This window comes from Giraffa tippelskirchi, chromosome 1 (assembly GCF_054371585.1).
Source record: "Giraffa tippelskirchi isolate mGirTip1 chromosome 1, T2T-mGirTip1v1.2.pri, whole genome shotgun sequence".
In the NCBI taxonomy this organism is placed as follows: Eukaryota; Metazoa; Chordata; class Mammalia; order Artiodactyla; family Giraffidae; genus Giraffa; species Giraffa tippelskirchi.
This window is the reverse complement of record NC_137275.1, coordinates 128,569,281-128,584,446: the sequence shown is the minus strand read 5'-3', so window position 1 is coordinate 128,584,446 and position 15,166 is coordinate 128,569,281. Positions and strand designations below refer to the sequence as shown.

At 48.8% G+C, this 15,166-nt stretch overlaps 1 protein-coding gene across 1 annotated transcript in view; it reads right to left on the bottom strand.

Annotated features, from left to right (window-relative positions):
* Nucleotides 1–1,924: 1,924 nt before the first annotated feature.
* The window catches only part of FAM167A (family with sequence similarity 167 member A), a 32,021-nt gene continuing 18,779 nt past the window's right edge, over nt 1,925–15,166 (bottom strand). The window contains exon 4 of the mRNA XM_081530066.1: nt 1,925–4,970. Within this exon, the coding sequence (XP_081386192.1) occupies nt 4,707–4,970 (264 nt within the window). The 3' untranslated portion in view covers nt 1,925–4,706. The remainder of the gene's footprint in view (nt 4,971–15,166) is intronic.

Sequence of the window (15,166 nt, the reverse complement as noted above, 5' to 3'; positions counted from 1 at the left end):
CACTTATATGCTGACACTCCCCTCCTCTCCTCTTTAAGAACTTCATTGTTACAATTACTTTCTTCGCTCTCCTGCACCATCCATTTCTTCTTTCCTAACAGATTATTCCCATTGTCAGCACCTTTATTATATTTTATATTATGCCAGCATCTTTATTATACATATTATTATGATACACTGTTAATGTACAATTAACACTCTATTATGCATTTATGTTGTTATACACTGTTTCAAGGAAACCAAAAATTGTTTCCCTGACTTCATGACTTTGTCCAGCTCCTATTTCTCAGCTCCCTTTACAGCAAACCAACTTGAAACAATCCATTTCTTCACTTTCCATTTTCTCCTCAACCCACACAACTGGACTTCTATGCTACCCCTGATCTGAAAGGGCTATTGTCGCTGTAATAAAGGACAAATGGGCTCTGTCTTGCTTGAAACCACTGTTTATCTCTCTGTGTACCTTTTAGTTTCTCCACAGCAGTTGATATTGACGACACTCTCCTTGACACATTTTCCTCTTTAAGGCTCCCATGCCTCCTTCATCTGTTTTCCCCTGTACTTTACTAGCTGGTCTTTCTAAGTCTCCTCGGACTGTTCCTTCCCTATCAGACCCCTAGATGCTGGAGTCCCTAGGGTGTTGTACTTTTGTCAACACTTTCTTCCTAGAGGAGTTTATCTGGGTATGGCACTTTTTAATATCACTCAAACACCCAAATCCAGGTTCCCCAATTTATGCATCCAACATTGGTCTTTTCCTGAAGTCCAAGCTCTTGGAGCCTACCAGCTACTCACTTCCTGCTTGGATGTTTGATAGACATTTAAATATAACAGAACCGAGATGGAACTGTTAATGTTGCCCGTCTCCTGACTTGTGCTCCCCTCAGATTTTCTCATCTCAGTAAACAGCAACCCCCATCCAGCTGCTGACCAGAGAGCCATCCTTAGTCTCCAGCTACCAGTGGGCCCTGCTGGTTTTACCTCCAAAGTGTCTGAAGTGTGTCCCGCAGTAGGTCCCAAAGTAAATCAAGACATGCCTTCCCTGCCTGCTTTGTTCCTTTGAAGGTTTCTCTAAGTGTCTGTGGACCACCTGTGCTGGTCTCATGGGGGTGTTTGATAGAACAGATTCCTAGGCCCTAAGCCAGGACCCTTGAGCAGAGCCCAGGAATTTCCTGGGGATATGCATTTGCATCAGCTTGCTCCAGATGATGCTTTATGCGGGCTTCATTTTGAGAACTGCTGCTTGAGATGTTGAATGAGTTTGACACAAATTCCCCACACGGGACAACAATGCGAGGCAACGTACTTGGATGATGGAATTGTGATTTGAAATATACGTCCTGTGGGTCCACTATCCAGCTGTGCTCTGAATTTGACCCAAGTATTCTGAATCCAGTCACCTTTGAAGTGTTTAATGCAGGAGAGGGGCTTTCCAGATGGTGCTAGTGGTAAAGAACCCGCCTGCCAATGCCCGAGATGCAAGAGACTTGGGTTCAAGCCCTGGGTCGGGAAGATCCACTGGAGGAGAAAATGGCACTCCACTCCAGTATTCTTACCTGGAGAATCTCAAAGGAGCCTAGAGGGCTACAGTTCATGGGGTCGCAAAGAGTCAGACAGGACTGAAGCAACTTGGCACACGATGTAGGAGAGAGTGGATTTGCTTTGGCGCTGGCTTTGGTCAAATTCAGGAATAATGGCTGGGTATCTTAATTTCACATCCTGAGCTGGGAAGCTCCTGATGGCAACACTACCAAGCAGCCCTCCTTGAGGGAAGGCACCATGAAGGAAGGACAGCGAATCCTGTAGCTCCTCCTCTCTCCCCACCCTCCTCCCCACTCCCTCTTGATCTCCCTCTTTTTTTCTCTTTCTTTCAGTTCAGTGCTTGGCCCTGTGTGTGCTGTAACAGGAACAAGGTAAAAGGAAGCACATTTCTTCTCTTTATTAAGATGTCCTTTTGAAATATTTTAATTTCACTTTTGCTAACAGCAATATAGAAACAATCGTAAAAAATAAAATTATAAATTGTCCATCGGTTACATAATAGCACTTGGTATTGCTACAGGGAGGAGGCCTGGGGCAGGGGCAGGTCATCTCAAGCCTGCCCGGGTTCCCCAGGCCTCTGGGATCACTGCTGAGCCCACAAAGGTGTCAGACATTGCCCCGCTTGGCAGTGTCAAAGGAGACTTTGAGTTTTACACCCAGGGGTTCTTAGGGGTGTCAGAGAGATGGGCAGATAATGAGTAAAACTGCGACAGTATTGTATACACATGGTATAGCTGGAAGGCTGCTCTGAGGTGATGAAGGTTAGGCTGTGACTGACTCAGACATCTCTTGACCGCACCAAGCAGGGACTTCACAGAGCTGAACTGACCTGGTGAGTTGTTTGCATTCACCTTGGAAATAGGGCTGCTAACAGATGCTGCACAATGAGTAAGAAAACACACCCATCTTTTCCCTGTGCTTCTCTTCCTGATCCCCTCCTCCCTTATCCCAAAGTAAGATGCTCTTGGGATGAACTAAGCACAATAGCTCGGACAACTAACCTATTCCAAAAGGTGTGTGCCTTGATCTCAAAGAAAGGAATCATTAGGTTAATTGAGCAACTGAACTGCCCAGTTGACTCATCCACTGACTTGATGACATTCAGCTATATCACTCAGCTTTGGTTGAGTCCAGCTTTTTCAGTTACTGTAATGACTGGTTTCTAGAAAGAAAAATAACTAGTTTGGCACTTTTCTTTCAGAATACAGAATGGGCTTGCCCGTGTGGCTTGGGTGTGTATTTGTTCATGTCTCTGTAGAGTGGGTGTGAGTGTGTGCAGGCCAGCCTGATAACCCCCTACCTCAAGGGCTCTTCTGGAGGAAGCCTGGCAGGCGTGCCTCTGTAGGGCTTGGCCATCTGTACAGAACCCCCCAGGAAAGGCATCGCTGGGTTGAGGACAGGCATGGGGCGGCCTGGCCTTCTACCAAGGCCTTCTCCATGGACCGCAGGGCCTCAGACTTCTGCCACTGCTCAGAGTCAGCTTGAAACAGACCTTGGCTATGTGGTTGTAGCACCTTTGAAGGAAGCATAAACCCTTCGGCTCTTAGAAATCACAGGGAAACACCAAATTATCCTCTGTCTAACCAGGGACCAATCATTCACAAACTCCTACTCCCAGCCCACAAGAGGAAACCAATCTTTCCCCAGCATGGGTCGTGGTGTGTGTGTGTGTGTGTGTCCAAGTATGCACGGACCTTGATAAAACTCTACAGGAAGATAGAGCACGAAAGACAGAGCAACTGGACACCTCACTTTGATGACAGAATGCTGACGGCAAGCAGAATTTTAACTTGGGAGGTGACAGGGTTGAGTGAGGCAGAGAGTAGAGAGGTTGGCAGTTCATGGTTTGGCAAAGCCTTAGTACCATCTTTGGAATTCAAGTTCATTGATACATGATTGGTGTAGGCATTATTAATAATGATTATAATTAACACATCCATATTCTACAGCCACTAAAGAGCTGAGGAACCTTGGGTGTAGGGGGGCCTCCCCTCCACTAGCCTCTTTTATTCCTCTATGAACCAGAGGGCTTGGCTAGAAGGATCAAAGACTTTGGGTCAAACACCCAAAACCCCCAGGCACAGGACGTTCCACTAGGTTAACTTTCTAAACTGTGGAGGTCTCAGTCCTCACCTTGCTGACCCTCCCACCTGTCCTTAGGATGGACCTTTTAAAACCAAACCCTGAACCTCTGTCAAACTTCACCTACCCACTGGTTCGCCATTTGGGCAAAAATCAAACAGTTATAAACAAGCCGGCCATAGGTTAGTAACAGTCTGATTCAGTTAAAGTTAGGTGTTTAAATCAGGCACAGAATCTCAGAGGAGGCTCAGGGCAAGCTTCTGGTGAGGGCATGAAGGTGACAGAGATGACAATGTCAGAATCCACCAGGAGGCCTCTGCTGGTCCCCCGGGGAAGCCCACCCCTAGGCCCTCCCAATCCGAGGTTGTGGGGTGACAGCAAAGGGGTTCTTTGAAGGTTGGGGCTTGTATATGTGGCCAGAGCGGGCAACAGTCTTGCCTGTTATACCCTGGCTACACTGGCGGGACCCCACATTACTGGAAACAATTTACCTGGCACCTGTGGGGCCAAGGTCCAAGACCTTGCCCAGGGCACTGGCAGCAGGTGGGGCCTGCTTCCCCAAGTGCCACCTGTTTTCCTTTTGATTTTCCTTTGCTGGTGGGTCCCTGTTGAGGTTGCTGAGTCAGCCACTTAGGGTGAGGCAAGCCTCAGAGCACAGTGACAGTGTCATGGGCGCCATTGACGTATCTAATCACCTCCCTTCTGAGGTTCGGTGTCTTTGGGGAAGCCTTCTGCAAGAATCACAGCTTTGGGCCCCCCCACTTTGGGTTCCCAGGTCATAGCACCAGTGATTCCGGGAAACAGGAATCTGGGTTACTGAGTGGGGGAAAGAGATGTGTGCATGGGGTACCCAAGTCTCACTGAACATCGGATGGAGCAGCCCTTCTGCAGGACTCTGGGCATTAAACCAGGGTCAGGCATGGGGACACTAGGCTCCACAGCTGGGCTCCGAGAGCACTTGTCCTGGGGACATCCTGCCTCCGGAGAGACCCGTTGGGATAGCTGAGGCTCAGCTCCCTGCCTACATCCCCCGCCCATCTCCCAAATCCTCGTTCTGGCTCCACCGCCCCGTCTAGGGCTTCTCAGCACAGAGAAAACCTGCGGGAGTTGATGTTCATCTTGGTGACTCCGATGAGCTTGAGTGGTGCAGAAAGACTGAAGGAGGAGGCGAGGGGAGCGTCGCAGAAGAGGTCGGACAGCTCGTCCCGCTCCTCGAGCTCGTAGGTGGCGTCGTTGAGCATCCGCCGGTGGAGGTCGCAGGTCTGCTCGATCTTCAGCTTGTGGATGTCACTGCGCAGGCGCATGAGCTGCCGCGCCAGCTGCTGGTCCTGAAGCCGCATCTCCGTCTGCAAAGGAAGAGCGGGGAGGGCAGGCGTCAGCGCCAAGCTGGCGGGGGAGCTGGGGTGCCGCACGTCCCTTACCGGCACAGACCCCGGTTAACAGACATGACGAGCGGCTTGCATCATCATTGGGGGTCCACCTAGGGAGAGTAGCCAGGATTCCCTGCTGGCTCAGACGGTCAAGAATCTGCCCCCAATGCGGGAGACCTTGGTTCGATCCCTGGGTTGGGAAGATCCCCTGGAAGAGGAAATGGCAACCCACTCCAGTATTCTTGCTTGGAGAATCCCCATGGACAGAGGAGCCTGGCAGGCTACAGCCCATGGAGTCGCAAAGAGTCGGACACGACTGAAACGACTAAGTACAGCACAGAGAGAGTAGCCTGTTTTCAGGTCAGGGAGGTGAAAAATCATAGAGTGAGGTGACAAATGAGGACACGCTTGCCACACAGCCCTTTGCGCTAAGCTAGATACTGTGTCCAAATCCTTCTGGAAGGCGTGTGTGTCAGTCCTGGCTTGGGAGCATTTCCAGCTCAGTCTCATTGTTTACAAATGGAGTAAGGGTATAAAGAAATGCATGGGATTGATAAATACCAAGTTCAGGAGCTGGAGAAGGCAATGGCAACCCACTCCAGTACTTTTGCCTGGAAAATCCCATGGACGGAGGAGCCTGGTGGGCTGCAGTCCATGGGGTCGCTAAGAGTCGGACACGACTGAGCAACTTCACTTTCACTTTTCACTTTCATGCATTGGAGAAGGAAATGGCAACCCACTCCAGTACTCTTGCCTGGAAAATCCCAGGGACGGGGGAGCCTGGTGGGCTGTTGTCCATGGGGTCGCACAGGGTCGGACACGACTGAAGCAACTTAGCAGCAGCAAGTTCAGGAGCATGGTTACCTCTGGGCAGGAAGGAGAGACTGCGATTGGGGAAGGTATACGGGCTTCAACTCTATTGATGCTGTTTTATATTATATGCTGGGTGGTGGGTATGCTGTCATCTTATTCTTTAAACATTTAAGAGTATTTGCAATACTTCTTATTTCAAAAGAGCCAAGCATAAATACATGCTAATATTTATTGGATGTTTTACTGTGAGCCAGGCACTGTTCTAAGCTTTCTGAGTTAGGTATTAGTCAGCCCAGGCCACCATATAAAATACCATAAACTGTGTGGCTTAAACAACAGACATTTATTTCTCATGGTTCTGCAGGCTGGGAAGTCCAAGTTCAAGGACTTGGTGTGCTGATTCTGTTCCCAGTGAGGACCCTCTTCCTGGCTGACAGGTTCTTCCACCTTCTTACTATGTCCTCACGTGATGCACAGAGAGTGCTCTGGTCTCTTTTCCTCTATAAGGACAATAATCCCACCAAAAGGCTCTACTCCCATGACTGCAACATCTAATCATCTCCAAAGGCCCTGCCCCCCAACACTGTCACATTGGGGCCTAGGGCTTCAACATATGAATTGGGGAGGGGGGGACACCAACTGGGTATGTTGATATGCAACAATTAATTTTCACTACAACTCTGAAAGTAATATCACCATCCTACTCACAATTTCTGGGCTTCTCAGATGGTGCTAGTGGTAGAGAACCTGCCTGCCAGTGTAGGAGAAATAAGAGACTCGGGTTCGATCCCTGGGTCGAGAAGATAACCTGGAGGAGAGCATGGCAACCCACTCCAGTATTCTTGCTGGAGAATCCCATGAGCAGAACAGCCTGGTGGGCTACAGTCCATAGGGTTGCAGAGTTGGACATGCCCGAAGTGACTTAACATGCACGCATGCACTCACAATTTCTAGATGAAGAGGTAGAGGCTCAGCAAAGTCAGTCCTCATGACAAGTCACAAAGCTCACAACTGGCCGGGCTGGGATGAGGCGCTCAGAAGTCAGACTCCAGAGCCGAAACCGCTGACCTCTAAGTTCTACCTCTTCAGGTAGAGCTGGAGTGTGGGGCATGGGACCCGTTTTGTGCTCATGACCTAGGAGAAGGTTCATGATATATTTAGTGTTTTTTTTTTCCTACTGAGAAAGAAATGGGATAATAACTCCTCACCTGGCCACACATTCACAGTTTCTAAAATTCACTTACAAGTTAACTTTGTTGGAACCACACAGCCAGCCCCAAGTGTGGCAGTTTGGTTGAGTCCAGAAGAGTTTTAACGAGCTCTTCAGCGTCGCAGCTTCACTCCCGGGGCCTCCTCAGGGTCCCAGTGCAGTGTTTTCCATTAATGACATTTGGTCACTGAGGTCACCAGCTGCTCTTACTTGGCACAAGATCTGATTCCTCCCCACTGTTCACTCGGTTCTGCTTGTAAGTAGTTAATGTTTACATACTTCTGTTTCTTCACACTCAGCTGTGTTGTTCAGCCAGTGCTTGGAGCCGAACTGATTTAGAAAGACCAACTGTGAGATTCCACAGGGACTTTCCTGCTGGTTATGCAAATGAATGCCAACATTCTCACTTTTCCGTCTTCAGGCTCAGAATCAAGTGCATTGCAGAAAAATTAGTGACTCCACCAATAAGCATTTCATTGTTCTATTTTCTCTCTTTCATTGTTTGATGTACTTCTACAGATCTCTTTTATCCAGATTTTATAGATGAGAAAAACCAAGATAGGAAGTCTTGCTTGGGTATCAGCAAAGTATTTAATGACCATCACCACCCAAGTATTTAACGGCAAGTTCATAGCATCCAGTTCAACCGTTTACTTCTCAATCCTTGGGCATCACAACCCAGATGCATTGCCAATCAGAATACTCTAGTAGAGCCAAATTAATGATGGCAGGCTCGCCAGAGGGTGACTGGTAATTAATTCACTTATTTGGAAGCTGGTCTAGGTGCTGCCTAAGCCCTTCTGAAGGAGATGGCGGTCCAATTTGTCTGATAGATAGTGCCAGCTCATATCACTGCTTTATTTAACATGGTCTTCTGAGAGTTTGGCTTAAACCACTTCTTTTTGGGGTTTCCTGCAATTTGAAGATCTTTGAAAGCTAGGAAGCCTATGGCTCAGATGTGAACCCAGAAACTGGCCTCAGGAATTGGATCCTCAATCTGAAAATATCCTTTAAAGTTGGAGAATTTCAGTTTCGACCAGGTGTCTGCAAGTCTCTGTGAGATGTGGTGGGTGGGGATGCCTGGTGGGAGAAAGGGGCTATTTTTCTATGGCAAGTAGATCTGGTCAAGAGTCTGAGAACAATTTAGGGTTGAAAAATCAGCTGAAAGAGGGGTGATAGTAATGCACCTGTCCAGTTTCCTTGGACAAGGCCACCTTGGTGGAACCACCTGCCACCCCCTGAGCTTGGAGGTGTTCACCTCTGCCTAGAGGGAAGGAAACAGCTGCTGGTGGGAATGGTGACCTGGTCACTCCACTTGTTAGAGCCCCAACACTGGAAGAGGCTGGGAATTCTGTTTCTGCCACTGCCTTGGTCCTGAGGGCACATCATCATGTGAGCAGCCCATCCCAGGACTCGCCTGCAAGATATATTTTGTTACGACTCCTGAATATAAATCCACTATTTCACCTGATGCTCAAAGAAATAGTGTTTGTTCCAGGGCTCCAGGGAAAAGCAGCAGTGCTGGCCCCATTCCCACCTACTCTGCAGACCACACAGGAATTTTCCAAGGGGGACTCCACACCTTAAATCCTAAACTGAGTCCTCAATGAAGAGGTGACTTCACTGCAATCAAACCAAATCCATATAGAAACAAGTTTTATGAGCCCCTGAAGAAACCTGAGTAAACTGTGCAGAGCTGAGAGGCTCTTTCTCACCCCCCCCCCCCACCCCACCGCCAGGATTTTTTCAATTGTGTTAAAATACACAGAGCATAAAACCTTACCATCTAAACTATTGTGAAGTGTGCAGTTCAGTGGCATTAAATACTTTCACATTGCTGTGCGACCATCACCACCAACTATCTTCAGAATTCTTTCCATCTTGCAAACTTGGAGCTCCATCTCCATTAATTAATAACTCCTCATTTCCCCTCCCTTAGCCCCTGGCAACTACCATTCTGTGAATTTGACTATCTGGTTACCTTGAGTAAGTGGAATCAGTACATTATGTACTGTTTTGTGACCATCATATTTCATTCATCCACATTGTGGCACGAGTCAGATTTCCTTTCTAAAGCTGACTTATATTCCACTGAGTGTATAGATCACATCCACTCATCCATGGATGAATGGGTGTCTGGGCTGCTTCCAGTTCTTGGCTCTTGTGAATAATGCTGCTATGAACACAGGTGCACAAGGATCTGAGTCCCTGCTTTCACTTCTTTTGGGTGTAAACTAAGAAGTGGAATTGCTGGATCATGTAGTCATTCTATGTTTAAGTTTTTGAGGAGCTGCCATACTGTCCTCCGCACCATTTTACTGCAGTTCTTGTTTTTACTCCTGCCAGTCCAGAGGCAGGAGTAGTCAGTTCCTCTTTTACCTCTCCAGGAAATCACTAATGACCCAAGAGACTCGGACAAAGAGATCTCACAGCAAACCACTTACACACGCAGATTCTTCTGTTTCCTGTTTCCTTGGCCGCCAACCTCCTTAATTCTCCCTTTCTATCCCCCCAACCCTGGAACCTTACCACTCATCACACCCGCTCATCTCATCAAAGAAAACTGGAGAAATCTCCCTCATCCTCTTGCAGTTGTTGTTGTTTAGTTGCTAAGTTGTATCTGACTCTTTTGCGACCCCCCATGGACTATAGCCCGCCAGGCTCCTCTGTCCCTCGGATTGTCCAGGCAAGAATACTGGAGTGGGTTGCCATTTCCTTCTTCAAGGGATCTTCCTGACCCAGGGGTCATACTTGAGTGTCCTGCATTGGCAAGTGGATTCTTTACACCTGAGCCACCTGGGAAGCCCTTCCTCTTGCAAAGCAGCTTAATTACCACCTTTAGTTACATCTTCCCTCTCTTGGAGTTTCACCTTTCACCTTAAGAAACAACCAATCTCTCCAAATAAGATCATCTATACCATTTTTCTAAATTCCACAAAACATATGGATACCAAGGAGGAAGGGGGACCAGGATGAACTGGGAGATTGGGATCGACATATATATACTATTGATACTATGTATAAAATAGATAATAAGGACCTACTGTATATCACAGGGAACTCGACTCAACACTCTGTAATGACCTATATAGGAAAAGAATTTTAAAAAGAGTGGATATATGTAAATATATAGCTGGTTCACTTTGCTGTATACCTGAAACTAACACAACATTGTAAAGCAACTCTACTCCAATAAAAATTAATTTTAAAAATCCCTTTTCAATCAGTTTGACTTAAGATAGATAGCCAGTGGTAGTGTCTGCTGGCTGAGACCAAGTTCCGTGACTGGTACAATGAAATTTTTTTCCTATCCCCAGAAGAAAGGAAGAAAGAAAGACACAAACAGGCTCTCCTAAGAGCCATTCTTATCTGACTCAGAGAATCAAACGTGTGTTGCCTGCAGCCAAGCACTCCAAGCAGCACAGCTATTGCGACAGGGCCTGGGTCAGCTGCCACCCAGCACCCCCTGCCCCCTTTGGTGAGTGTGCTTTCTCACCCCATGGGAACACACCCTTTCACTATGCCCTAATTATAGGATTGCTGGAGTTACAGGCCGCGCCTCTGAGGATCCTGTAAGTATCTTTATCCCGCAGAGGCCACAGGCCACCCTGGGAGGGGGGACTACAAATCACACATCCCACAGCTGAGCCTTTGCCAGGGCGAGCATTAAGCCCACATGGATGGTGGAGTCACTGGGACCAGGTTTTAAGGCCAGCGCCTCTGTCTTTTTAATCAAGGCTCAAAACTGGAAGGCCCTGCCCAATCTCCATATTCTGTACCGAGAAGGACCTAGATGGTGGAATTCTTGCCTTTATTTGACCGGCATTGCTCAGCTTATATGGCATATTACTTCTGATCTACTTGCTTCCTACAGTTCTTGGAAGGGGCATTATTCACGCAGACAGGAAAAAAAAATCCCAAGGTGATCAAGGACATTTTGTTCAATCCCTGCTTCTAAGGCTGGTGTCTAAGCTATTCTAGCCTCAACTCAGCTCAGTCGTGTCTGACTCTTTGTCACCCCATGGACTATAGCCCACCAGGCTCCTCTGTCCATGGGATTCTTCAGGCAAGAATACTGGAGTGGGTTGCCATTTTCTCCTCTAGGGGATCTTCCCGACCCAGGGATTGAACCCAAGTCTCCTGCATCTCCTGCAGTGGCAGGTGGTTTCTTTACCACTGAGCCACCTGGGAAGCCCAGCCTAACAGCTACAATTAATCTTTGATTGATGCTGAAGAGAGACTGGGTATAAAGTCCAAGCCATTCTCTCAGAAACATGCTCCCTTCTCTATGGGACTTAATGCTGGAAACTTGGGAACAGTTTTTGTAACCTGTCTCATGATTTAACTAAAGGTCCAATTACTGTTTTAATCAGTGTTGTTCAGACACACACTTAGAAGCCTGGATAAAACATGACTCATTATTTGATCTTGGCCTCTCAGAAAGAGCCAGAATCATGCTGTGAGGAAAGAAAGCAAGGCTTGTCACTGAAGTGTGCTGCTGGTCGGCAATCTCAGATGCTGGGAAAAATTAAAAAAATTTTTTCAGACACCCCTAGAAACCAAACTGTGTTTGTGAATTGATTTTCAGGAGATGCTGTCAACTCAGGGAGAGGGTGGAACGTGTTTCTCAGCTTCCACTTACTCTGCAGCCCCCCGCCTTGGGGCTGGGGCAGGTACCGGCTGGATGCAGGTTCTCCTGATGTCGCTGGCCAGGGGTGTGGATGGGGGTAGGTACCACGGCTCCCATCCTCTGTCTGGAGGGGTTCCTCTGAGGTGCTCTCCTGCTCCCCCCAGAGCCATCGTCTGCTGGGAGGGGAAGTTGGAGCAGAGCCCCGGAGCTGGGACAGAGAGCAGGAGCTGCTTCAGGCCCACCAGGGACTCTCCATCACCAGTGGTGAGTCATACTCTACATACTCTATGATAAGGTCTTTGATTTTCAAACTTGGAAGGTCCCAGGCCAAATTACTGCCTACACAGGTGAGGCTGACCTTTGAAAAGAATGTGGTGATGCATTCTGCAGGCCTCCAGGTCTGTCCCCAGAGCCTCTGGGTTCTAGTCTGCTTTGATCTGAATCTTTGTGTCCATCCCTCCCCCAGATTCATATGTTGAAACCCTAATGCCCAACGTGTTGGTATTAGGAGGTGGGCCTTTGGGAGGTGGGGAGGTCATGAGGGGTATGGACCCCTCATGAAGGCTTTTGTTGTTGTTTAGTCACTCAGTCGTGTCTAACTCTTTGCAACCCCATGGACTATAGCCCACCAGGCTCCTCTGTCCATGAGATTTTCCAGGCAAGAATAGTGGAGTGGGTTGCCATTTCCTTCTCCAGGGGATCTTCCCCACCCAGGGATCAAACTGATGTCTTTCATTGGCAGGTGGATTCTTTTCCACTGAGCCATCAGGGAAGCCCCATGATGGGTTTACTGTTCTTATCAAAGAGACCCTAGAGAGTCCCCTTGCCCCTTCCATTGTGTGAGGACATAGCGAGAAGTCTTCAACTCAGAAAAGGACCCTCTCCTGACCATGCTGGGACCCTGATCCCAGACTTCTAGCCTCTGGAACTGTGATAACTGAATATATGTGGCTTATCAATTCCACCTGCAGCAGCCGGAATGGACACAGACAGCCCCTGTCCAGCCCGTAAGGAGATGAAGGGCTCTGGCAGGTGATGTGACCCCCTCTGTGGAAAGGGGATGCTCGTCCCCTTCCCCCACCTCATAAGAGTGCATTCTGCACAAGAGGGAGCCCTGGAAACCATATGCCCAAGAAAGGAATTCTGTGCCCGAAAGTGAGAGGGGAGAGAGGGGCACTGCTGCCAGGAGCAGGTGAGCATGCCCACACTCATCTCTCACCTGCACCAGCCGCCTCTCTGCCTCCCTCCCACTCTCTGCACTCAGCCCTTCAGTCAAGAGGCCAGTGGTCAGGATTCTCCCCTTCTGCAAACCCTTCGAAGGTCCAACCAGCCCTCCTGGCACCCTTGCTCTCCCCTTGCTCGTGCCCCCATTCTCAGCCCCTGGCCCTTAGAAGCAGCACGCTGTGTCTGTGTCCCCTCTTTCAGAACCAACCCTTCCCATGCCAATATCTTCAGGCCCAGCTCAGCCCTTGTCCCCCAGCTGTGAAGGTTGAGAGATACTCCCACGTTGGACTCTTCCTACCACAGCACCTACACACGGCACTGGCTATCTCCCCATGCTCAATCACTCAGTCGTGTCCCACGCTTTGTGATCCCCTGGACTGTAGCCGCCAGAGTCCTCTGTCCATGGAATTCTCCAGGCAAGAATACTGGAGTAGGTAGTCATGCCCTCCTCCAGGGGATCTTCCCAGGGATCAAACCCTTGTCTCCTGCATTGCAGGTGGATTCTTTACTGCTGAGCCACCAGGGAAACACCTTTATCAATTCTTTAGTAACAACTAAAGGGCAGTATCTGGCCGGATTAACAGGACAGTTTTCCTCCTGCAGGAACAACAGGCAGAAAGCCCAGCTACATGGAGAAGCCTTGAGTAAAGGTACACTAGAGCTAGAAACCCTTGTGCATCAAACCTCATCTCAGCCAGCACCCAGCCTGGATGGCTCTGAGCAACTAATTATTCTCATCATGCTCGGGGCATGGCTCCCCCGATCCCCTTGCTTTAGGGTTGTTACAAGACATTGCTAATAACAGGGGTCCTGTTCTGAGATCAGCAGAATTTTAAATGCAGGCTTTTCGACAACTCCTGGCCCCACTGACTTGAACATCTGATGTGAGCACTGGTACCCAGTACACAAGAAAGAGATCTGGGTCCAGACCTGGAGATGTGGGTCTTGGCTTAGCCACTCCCTTGCGTAAGGCCTTGGAGAAGTTACTTAAACTCTCTGACCCTCAGGCTCATCATTGTTCTGAGCCTCAGTCTTCTCATAAAATGGGAAGAGCAAATACCTCCAATTCTTCTCACTTAGATACCACATGTTACAGTGCTTTGGGGACCATAAGATGCTTCCTAGGTGGGCAGGGTTGATGTGGGTATCGCCTTCATGCCTCTCACCTCCATCCCCATCAGAAGATGCTCAGTGAGCCTGAATTGTCATTTGGCCATTATCATTCAGTGGCAATGGATAACACTGGCCTCAGAGGGCAGTGTGTGGACACCCTAGTCACATGCTTGTCAAGCGGACAGCACAGGCAAGAGAAGGTTAACCTGGAGAAGCTGGACTTGAGCTGTGGCCACAGAGGGGCCAGCTGGGTCCACAGCTACAGGACTCCTGCCACAGCAGGCCTTACAGTTATTAAAACCTGTCAGGTTTCTTTTCCTTTTTCTAACAACCATAAACACCTTTTTGGCGGGAGGCTTTGTCTGTGGGGATCAAACACCTGCGTGAGGCTAAGAGAAAAATATCTGTTGATGCTCAGGGGTTCTTGGCACAAAGACAAGCACTTAGGAAGCTGGGATTTTTTTTTTGGTTTTAGTTTTGGTTCAGCACAGGCCAAGGAGACAATTTCTCCCTTTCCTTTATCCTTCAAGCTGGCAAGGGGAATGTTTTAGGATTGAAGACGGAAGGCAGAAGGGAGCATCTCTTTTTCTCTTGGACTGTGAACTCTGGAGTCAGAGGTTTGTGACGTTCTGAATTCCAGGCTTAGCTAGAGGGCTGAGTCCCACAGCTTCAGGGCCATGCCCTTTCTAGCTGACCCTTTCCTGAAGCATTGGCTGTACTCCGTCCCCACCCCCACCACCACCAACTCCAGGCCCCTTGGCCACCTAGTGAGGCTACCCTGGAGGTGGAAAGCTGGAAGATGTGACCTCTGGTAGCAGGAGCAATCCAGATCAAGCCGAGTCACAGAGGGTCATTTCATCCAGCTCCGAGTCTGTCTTCCCAGAAAGCGAACCTGGGGAGTCAGGGGGCCAAAGCTGCCAAGTACAGAGCTGGCAGCCCTGCTTGCCATGGGTGGGTGGCGACACCTCTCCTGGACACTTGGGGAAACCAAAGGTCAGGACTTGCTGGCTGGAGAAATAGTACCAGCAGGGTTTTTAAGTATTCCCACCTTCCTTCTACCCACAATGAGTGACTCTGAAGGAAACCTCACTACTTGCAAGTCCCTGGGGGTGTCAGAAGTGCCTAAACTTTCCCTGCAGTCAAAGCTGAGAGGGAGGGCAGACCATGACGGCGCTGCTAGGA